The 9,860-nt window shown below is 40.4% G+C and overlaps 1 protein-coding gene across 1 annotated transcript in view; it reads right to left on the bottom strand.

The window, feature by feature from the left end:
• Rpp30 (ribonuclease P/MRP subunit p30) overlaps positions 1 to 6,219 on the bottom strand; it is a 20,662-nt gene extending 14,443 nt beyond the window's left edge. Inside the window, exons 1-5 of the mRNA XM_028773535.1 lie at positions 6,120 to 6,219; positions 4,664 to 4,719; positions 3,130 to 3,186; positions 2,687 to 2,761; positions 923 to 994 (exon numbers count right to left, since the gene is read on the bottom strand). Of these exons, the coding sequence (XP_028629368.1) occupies positions 923 to 994; positions 2,687 to 2,761; positions 3,130 to 3,186; positions 4,664 to 4,719; positions 6,120 to 6,201 (342 nt within the window). The 5' untranslated portion in view covers positions 6,202 to 6,219. The remainder of the gene's footprint in view (positions 1 to 922; positions 995 to 2,686; positions 2,762 to 3,129; positions 3,187 to 4,663; positions 4,720 to 6,119) is intronic.
• Between the last annotated feature and the right edge of the window lie 3,641 nt (positions 6,220 to 9,860).

Here is a 9,860-nt window from a genome sequence, read left to right as displayed (position 1 = left end):
AAACCAAACCAAACCAAACCAAACCAAACCAAACCAAACCAAACCAACATGCCACTTAAATATGGTCCCATGACAGTGGTTTTCAACCCATGGGTTTCAACCCCCTAGACAGAGAGCTGAAAGATCCTTTTACAGGTGTCATATATAAGATATCCTACATATCATATATTTATGTAGGATATCTTCATAATGGTAGCAAAATTACAGTTATAAGGTAGCAGTTTAAATAATTCTATAGTTAGGGGTCACCGTAACATGAGGAACTGTACTAAAGGGTCATAGCACTAGGAGGGTTGAGAACCACTGCCCTTTGAAATGACAGACCCTAGAGTGCAAACAGAAAGTTCTAAGTTTCCAGATGGGCCCTGATGTCAGCTTTAATTGTAAATTTGACACAACCTAGAATCACCTGGGAAGAGAGTCTCAATGAGGGACTTAGCTACACTGATTTGGCCATAGATTATGTCAATGGGGAATTATCTTAATTAAGACAGTCAATTTGTGAAAACTCAGTCATTGTGGGAAGGACTAATCCCCAGGCCGGGAGTAGTGTGGTGATGGTAGTGTGTTGAACTGTTTAAGAATGGAGAAACAGAGCTTTGCACAAGCAACCAAGTGCATACACATGCATTTCTCTCCGCTCTAGACTGTAGACATGCTCTCAGCAGCTGTCTGAAACTCCTGCCTTGGCTTTCTCATGATGACGGAAAATAGCTAATCCTTTCTCCCTGTTGCCTTTTATCTGGTTCTTTTATCACAACAACAGAAATGAAATAGAAGTGAGATGAACAGGGTACCTACTGTGGTATAACAACAGACTTTTATTTACATATATGTATATATATAAATATATGTATGTATATGTATGTATGTATGCATAAATAAAAAATGAGACAACGCTACTGTTTCACCTGTCACTTACATGAAAAAGTTTTTCTGTCTTTGGAAACACTGCAACAATGTCATACAGCCGGACCCTTGAAGAAGTTGCTCTCTGTAAGACAAAAGGAATGTTATCGTACAGTAACACAAATATAAACAGATGCTTGGTCGTCTACCAACACTAAACCTGCCTCAGCCTTCTGAGTGCTGAGGTGTGAGGTACCACACCTGGCCTCAAGTCCCTGTGTTCACCACCGCTCACTTGAGGGCTGACATGGGAGAGCATACACTTAGCAGTCATAGACCGAGGCTAGATTTCCAGCACTGAGTCAAGGTAACACAGATGGGACCTGTTTAGGGAACAAACATCCTTTTTAACCCAAATCTGTAGCCGTTCAGAGAATATAGAGAAATGCTAAATTACTAAATTACTTTTTTAAAAAATACAACAAAGAGTAAATCCTGAGACAACTTTCTACTGTACAAAGTAATCAATGAACTTTTTTCACTATAAAAAAACATGACTAAACTCTAGAAGCTGTAAACTTGCAGCTTTGTATGTCTGGAAAAGGAAACAGGGAGACAGCTGATGCCCAGATTCTTGGAGTAAGAAAGGATGTATCTTATTTTTTATTTTACAGAGCTCACAGAAAAGAGACTTTGAGTTTAGGGAGACTTTGGATATTTTAGAGAAGCTTGAACTTTGAATACTGGGATTAAAGGAGTGTGTGCCAACACAGCCTGTTGAGACTGAACTTTTGAAGTGTTCGAATTTTTATAGACAATGGGAGTTTTGAAAGTTGGAATGTTTTATATTATGATATCATTACACATGAGATCCTGGTGATGACCAAGGAAGGAAAGGTAATGGCTTAACAGTGATGTGTTTGTGTGTCAAGCAGACAAGAAGACAATCATGCTGGCTATTGTCAACTTAAAGCTAGAGGCATCTGGGAAGAGGGAACCTCAATTGAGAAAATGCCCCCACCAAATCGGCCTGTGGTGCAGTTTCTTGGATGATGATTGATGTGGGAAGGGCAGCTAATTATGGGCAGTGCCACTCTTAGGATGGTGATCCTGGGTGATATAAGAAAGCAGACCGAGCAAGTCATGAGGAGCAAGACAGTAAGTAGTGTTTCTCTACGGCCTCTGCACCAGTTCCTCCAGGTTTCTGCCTCGGTTCCTGTTCAGACTTCTTTTAATGAAATGATGGGAGTATGATGTTGAATTGTAACCTGAAATAAACATTTCCTTTCCAAGCTGCTTTTTGGTCATGGTGTTTTATCACACGAAAAACAATAAGACAGCCCTCAGTGAAATTAGTTTAATTTGTCTTTTCTGTTGTTATTTGATAGACATAGCTAGATAAGACCGTTTCATATGTTGTGGGTAATTCACATGAATGTGACACACAAGCTCACAATAAAAATACTGCTCAATATAAATTAAAATGCCAGATAAAAGAAAATACTTTTGGTCTAGGATAGGTGACTATGCCAATAAAACACATTTACTGTTTAACAGGAAACCCTTAAACCTGATAATATATACAAGAATGAAAAGGTATATTCAAATGTACAATCCCTGAATGCTGGAATCACGGAATATTTCTTCATTATCTGTCAGCATCTTTTCGCTTTTTGGAAGAGACACACTGTGCAGCTTCTACACACAAGGGACACAGGCAGATGTCACGGGTTTGAGGGGTGAAAGAATAGGGTGAGATGGAATTCGACAATATTTAACATTAGTCAACATAGTTAATACAGTTTAAGAGGCAAATGGAGAAAAATAATAAACTCACCAAAACATTACAGTGAGATGGATCTGTAACTATAATTGTCAATCTAGTTAAAATTTTAATTGGTCGTGATTTTCCCTATGAACAAACAAACAAACAAAGTTATTAAAAAAGATAAAATGCAATTGATTCATTGTCTTTTTACCAGTGGAAAATAGTAAAAATTATAAAGGACAGTAAAGATCAACAAAGCATGCTTGTTCTACAGGAATTTACAACAGCAGAAGAAGACACTATGCTCGTCCAGTAAACCACATGATAAAGAATGTAACAGCCCTAGGACTTCAAAGGAACAGTACCAAACATGACCTGATGGGCAGTAATAAACTCATGAAGTGATCCCTGACTGGCAGGAGGCAGGCAAGGCTGAAGTCAGAGATAACAGGTGAGGGTGGGCATGTTTGAAATGAGTGAACACACATACAGTTAAAGGATAAAATGCCTACCTGTACAATTGGTAAAGTTGTGAAGAGTTCTGAAACTGCTATTGGCTTTTCAATTTCCTACAACAAATGAGACACAGCTGCTCTGGTTACATGATAAAGAATGAAGCACAGCAAAACACTTTAAATGCTTCTCAGGGGGGCAAAAATCAAAGAAAGCTAACTTCAGGTATTCAAATGTACTAAATAGCTTTTGTCCTTTCTTTTTTTTTTTTTTTTTAAGAATTATTTATTTATTTTATGTATATGAGTACATTGTAGCTGTCTTCAGACACACCAGAAGAGGGCATCAGATCCCATTACAGATGTTTGTGATCCACCATGTGGTGGCTGGGAATTGAACTCAAGATCTCTGGAAGGGCAGTCAGTGCTCTAAACCCCTGAGCCACCTCTCCAGGCTATTCTCTTTCTTTATTAAGGAAAGAAACTAAAGAGCAGAGACTAAGAGCAGATGCTAAGAACATCAGAGGATAAGAGTAAAGACTAGACTTTGGTGGTGTGTGCCTGCATGCTTTTAATTTCAGCAGTCACAGAGACAGGAGGATCTGAGTTCAAGGTCATCCTGGTCTAGAGAGTGTGTTCTAAAACAGCCAGGGCTACATATAAAAACTCTGTTAGGAAAAATAAAACAACTCTCAAAACAAAAAACAAATCTTTAAGACAGAAATTTTATATATATATTTGTTAGCCTAAAAAGAAATATACATATTGACAGTCTATCAAAGAGAGAAATCAGTCAATGAGTTCATAAGACCATAGCACAGTAAACAAGATACTACGCTTTCAGTTCATTTAACAGCAATGTACTTTTAAACATCTTTGAAAGTAACATAGTATAAACTCAACATTAGAAATCCTTATGCTACATTAAGGGTTTTTCATAAACAAAACAAAAATCATTTGTATGAATATGTTTAATTGCTAAATAAACACAGGGTTTGTAAAGGAATATAGTTGAGGGTTGGGGATACAGTTCAGTTGGTACAGTGCCTTCTAAAATGCATAAGGCCTTTGCCACGGGCCTGTAATCTCAGCACTGGGAAGGCAGAGGCAGCAGGTCATCCTTGGCCAGAGTGAGACATATAAGACCTTGTCTCAACAGATAAACACAGGATGATGGATCCCTGACTGCCAATTTGACTGAATTAGAGATGACCATGGAAACACATCTCTGTCTATTTCTATAATGCTGTTTCCATCCTGAATGGGAGCTGTGCTACTTCATGGGTTGGGGTCCTGAGCAAATTAACTGAAAAAGAGAAGGTGAGCCGAGCCTCAGCATTCGTCTCTCTGCTTCCTGACTGAGGAGAAACTGTGACCAGTCACTTCCTGCTCCTACTGCCATGGTGGACTGTACCTGCAGAGTAGAAGCAAAATAAACTCCTTCTTTAAGTTGCTTTTGCAGATATGTGGTCATAGCAACAAGAAAAGTAACTAATCTTTACACTTGTTTCTAGTTACATATTCTCAACACAGACACAAATATTTATAAATACTTGTATTTAGCAACCAATTAGAATGAGAAATTCTACTTTACCCGTTTCTTTTCCTTAAAGTCAACAATGTGATTGATGGCAACAACCGAGTATCCAACTGAAAAGAAAAACCGATTATTTAAGAAATACGTGATGAGCCGGGGGGTGGTGGCACACGCCTTTAATCTCAGCACTTGGGAGGCAGGTGGATTTCTGAGTTCGAGGCCAGCCTGGTCTACAGAGTGAGTTCCAGGACAGCTGGGGCTACACAGAGAAACCTGTCTCGAAAAACCAAAAAAAAAAGAAAAGAAAAAAAAAGGTGATGAAACTAGAGATGTAGCTTAGTGTTAGAATGCTTGCTTAGCATACACAAAGCCCTGGATTTAATTCCAAGACCTGGAAAATAAGGGGGCGGGGCAGGAGGCAGATCCTGAGCCCTACTGTTTATTGTTCTTAAGGTGAAGTTTCCGGTTCTTCATCTGTCAAGTGATGTTAACAGTAGGCAGAACTTTCAAATGTCCAGAAAATTAAGCGGAAACAGCAGCAGCACTTTAGAAGAGTATGCATATTTAGCTGCCACATTTAGAAGCCAGGCACATATTTAGGCTGCGGTTTATGTTAACCCAATGCTAAAAACTCAAGTTCTTCCTAAGGTCTTCTGCGATGCCCGTTCTATTTTCCTTCCTTTCCTAAGGAGCAATGGAGTGATGACTCCTTCTCACCTCTTTTGAGGTACTCTACAATAAGACACAAGGAATACTACAGGCCTACCTTACCATCACAACAGTTAGTGTACTGTTTGTGTTAGTGCCCCATGCCCAATGCATTTAAGTCACGACTCTTGTCTTTAAGTTGCCTAAATACTGACAGGATGATAGGGTATTAATATTAAAAGATAACGCATGGTAATGACAAAATAGTGATCCTTCTTCTTATCAGTCAGCCCAATAACTCCATACTTTCCTTCCTCTCGAAGGAATTTGAGAACCTATTATTTGGCAGGCCCTATGCCAGGTGAGAACTCACATGATCAATGCTTATGCTCAAGGAACTTATGATGCTCGAGAGAAATCAGGTAACACTCTTCCCATTCTCTAAGCTTCCATAGTAGTTCCTGCCCGAGACCCAGCTTTCTGTATTTGACAAATGTCGTGTGACTCAAAAAGGGCTGATTTTATTAAAAGCACCGGCTTAGGCGCCCAGTCCCCGTTTCTATCATTCATCAGCTCGCAGGCTCTATGCCAATTCCTCGACCCCTTAGGCCTCTGTTCGCTCCCTCTGCACGAATGACTGGGCAAACACAAGCAACAACAGCTTTGTCAAGAGCCTGGGTTTCTCACCCAGGGGAGAACAGCAGGCAGAACTTTTAAAGAAAGTATCTGGGAGATACTGCAGCTATTATCTGCCTCTAGGGGCGTCAGGCAGATCGTACGAGAGACCCGAATGGCGCCTGAAAAAAAAAAAACTACCAAACAAAGCTGGATGATATGGGGGACAGCGCGAAGCCAGCAGACTCACGGTGAGCAGCAGTCTCCACGAGTCCGCGCAAAGCCTTCAGGTCTGAGCCCGGTCTTAGATCCAAATCTGCGAACGCCGCCATGCTGACATCCCAGGAGCACCCGCGCGCCAGTCTACGCAGCCGCCGTGTGGTCCCTAAGGCATGCTGGGAGTTTTAGGTTGTTCCTTGAACGTCCTGGGATTTGTAGTTTTCCATTCTTAGTCTTCTTGCGTCTGCAGAGACTATCCTAGCCACTAGGAGCCAGCCTAAGTACTAACTTTTGGAACCCACAGCCTCACTTATTCGTAATTTGAACGAGAATGTTTGGTACTCTCTGATGGGGCTCAAATCTCCCATGCTTCTACCACACAGCAATGCAAAGTGATTCATTTTAAAGGCATCCAAGAGCATGCTGAAATGAAGCAGACATTTCTAAGGTCTTGAAGCCTGTTTAAAGTGCTGGAGACCCGGGCGTGACCGTGCACGCCTTTAATCCCGGCTCCTGGAAGGCTGAGGCAACATTTTGAGTTTGAGGCCATCCTCTTCTACACCATGAGTTCTAGGCCAGTCTGAAATACATAATCTTAAAGGAAGATAAACTGACAAAGAAATGAAAAGACATGGAAGTTGTTTTTCTTTCTTGTTTCCACAGTACATTCCATTCTTTGAAAATGGCCTTTTTGAAGTATTTGGTCTGTGGCTAAGATTGTCTAAACTCTTTGGGCTAAGACAATTTGTTACAGTCAACATCAACAACCACAAGATGGCAGAGTGCTCTCAAAGATGATAGCTTAGCACCAACATTCCCTTAGCCAGTGAACTAACGGGGAGGGGCAAAAATGAAAACATGTTTTACAATTTTTCATGAGAACCATACAAATATAATTTGGTGTTTCTATTTTAAAATGAACTCTTTTTTTTCAAAATGAACTCTTTAATATTGACAGGTCAATTATTCAACAACATAGAACACAATTTTCAACCTACTTGATGTTGAGGGCCAGTCGTTTACTCCTCTCTAGTAATTCCTTAGCAGACCAGCGTGGGAACCCTTTGCACGTTACTAATAAGCAGCTCCAGCCTCGTGCAACTCAACAGGACGTCTGAACTGCTGGTCTCTCAAATAAGAAAAGCCCACTGGTCATGAACTTGTCTTTTGGGATTATACCAAAGTGCTGAAAAGGGTTAGAAGCGTTTTCTATTTCTGTTCTGATCACAAAAAATATGGAGTCTTTTTTCTCTGACCACACTACTGAAATGATCTCTAATTTCTTACAAATTTCTGAAAGATGATTATGGTGGTGGTGGTGGTGGTGGTGGTGATGGTGGGTGGTGGTGGTGGTGGGTGGGGGTGGTGGGGAGGAGGAGGAGGAGGAGGAGGAGGAGGAGGAGGAGGAGGAGGAGGAGGTAGAGGCAGTATTATTACTAGCTCAGGGTGAACTTGAATTCACAATCTTCTTGCCTCAGTATCCTTGGTTCTGGGATTACAGATGAGCACTGCTACACCTATGTTTGGTTAATTTTCATAAATAGTTGTTTCCAATACTTGCTATTTTCCCAGAACGAAACAACAACAAAATGACTTCTGCAACTAGAGCAAGGCCATACAAAACAAAGCTCTTGCTTTTCATCAGAATGTCTACTGCTAACATTTATAGCAGTAGAGAGGTGTCTTCACACAGGATCACAAAATCCAGGTTGGTCAGTAGTACGATCATTGTGTAGTGGACCTAGATAAGATGGAATTTTAATTATTGGTTGCTCAGATTAGACTCAAGAGGACATAATTCTTTAAGAGTCATGGTGATATTACTGTAGACTTCACCTTTTAGATTCCCTTTGCTCTATACCCGAGTGTTAGCATTTCTTCTAGGCTCTGCCCAACAGTTACCTAGCAACAGCCAGGTACAAGCCTTGCTTGCTAAAAAAGTACTGTTTGGCCTCTTTCTTTCTCTCTCTGCCCCCCCCAACCCCCACCAGCCATCTCATCTCTTCCCTTCTTTATTTCTCTCCTACCTCTGTCCTTCTCTGTTCCCTCTCTTCCTTTGCCTCTACTCTCATTACACCTTCACACTTCTCGTGCCCCAAATAAACTTCATTTTATATTAAATCTTATGGCTGGAATCTGGGGGGCAGGGTGCCTCAGCATGGGTTGTTAAGGCATCTCCTCCTGCCGCATCATGATGCCGCATTACAAAATGTATCACCGAACTTAGGTGAAGAGGAGAGGTAAATAAATAAAATATACAATCAAAAAGAAAGATAAAAGGATGAGATAACATCAAACCTGGAAAAATGGAAGCAATAGAAGCTGCATCATTGTCTCCAGAGGCAACGTCATTGACAGCAGCAAAACTATTGGCAGTGATACTATCTATAAAAGAGAATTTAAGATAAGACATTTTGGCTAATGGTATACATAGGAGGCATTTCTGATACATGGTTTAGAATATCTTAATTTGTTGGGTAATGTTTAGAACAGAATCTCCAGACTTGGTAGTGAATCCAATTTTGTTCTTTCATTTGCAAAAAATTTCTCATTTCAAAGTCTTAGTGTACTTCCGTGATATTTTACTATTATTCACAGTGCTGAAAAAAGCTTCAGCATCATCTATTTACAATCACTTTCCTCACTTCAATAGAAATTCTGTGTACTAACAAATAATTGTCGTTCATCCCTTCATAGTGACTCATAACTTCTTATCTAAATTCCAATTGGTTGAATTTGTTTTAGATGTATTGTTTAATTATAAGCATTATAAAGCATGTTCATTTTATTATGGCTTATATTTTATTTATTTTGTAAGTAAAGACCATACATTATATAAAAAAAGAAATGAACAGATAAAAATCACTGAGCACTGCACTGGAGCATAGCACCTGCCACGTACTTATGTGTGGATCTTATTATTTTTCAGAGCAGGTAAGTGTTTTTTTTTTTTTAAAACAACATCTACTTTTTTTTTTTGACATTCAAGCAACCGAATGCTTCAGCAGTCTAATGTGGACTGAGGCATTTTGGCGCAGTAGTTGCCTAGTATGTTGTCTTGTGAGAAAAGCAAGCAGGGAGGACAGCTGTGGATGTCGTGAGGAGAGAAGAGGAAAAGAAAGAAGGGGTTAAGGAAGGAGAGAGGAAGCGGGGAATGGAAAGGAAGGGAAAGGAGGCAGGAGTAGGCAGAGAGAAAAGGATGGGGAAGAAAAAAGGTCAACTGTTGGCCTGAATGGGTGGCAGAGGCCTCAAGGATGTGACACTTGAAGAAAACCTTAGAAACTGCTGAGTGGAGCACAGCCGTGTGTTTGCTGATTTAATTCTAACAGGTCAGTGGGGATGGTGGTGCTGGTGGTTGATGGGGATGGTGGTTCCTGTTTTCTGGGGCTCTAGAAGAATGGCTACTAAATAATTTTCTCTTTCATGGTGGAACTTAGTGTCAGGTTCAACAGAAACTGGGGCTAAATGACTAACTCTGTTGCCTATCAGCATGCAAAGCACATGATGGCTTCCAGGTTCTTTCAGCATCTCGAGTACTTGTTACAGAGTTCATGCTGGTTGGCATCCTGCCTCTGCTCCACTCTTCTTACCCTGCCCCATACACTAAGCTGTTCCAGCTCATGGGCTTCTCTGTAATAGAGAATAACAAGTTCAAGATTTGAACATTGTTGTATTGAGAGAATCCGTGAAGAAATTGCTTGAACTTGTAATGTGTTAGTTTGTGAAATGTTTCCTGTTGTCAAACTTGCCCAAGAGAGATAACTTTGGACTT

This window comes from Grammomys surdaster, unplaced genomic scaffold (genome assembly GCF_004785775.1).
Source record: "Grammomys surdaster isolate TR1022 unplaced genomic scaffold, NIH_TR_1.0 229, whole genome shotgun sequence".
In the NCBI taxonomy this organism is placed as follows: Eukaryota; Metazoa; Chordata; class Mammalia; order Rodentia; family Muridae; genus Grammomys; species Grammomys surdaster.
Note: the sequence above shows the minus strand (reverse complement) of the source record. Positions and strands in the feature narration are given on the sequence as shown.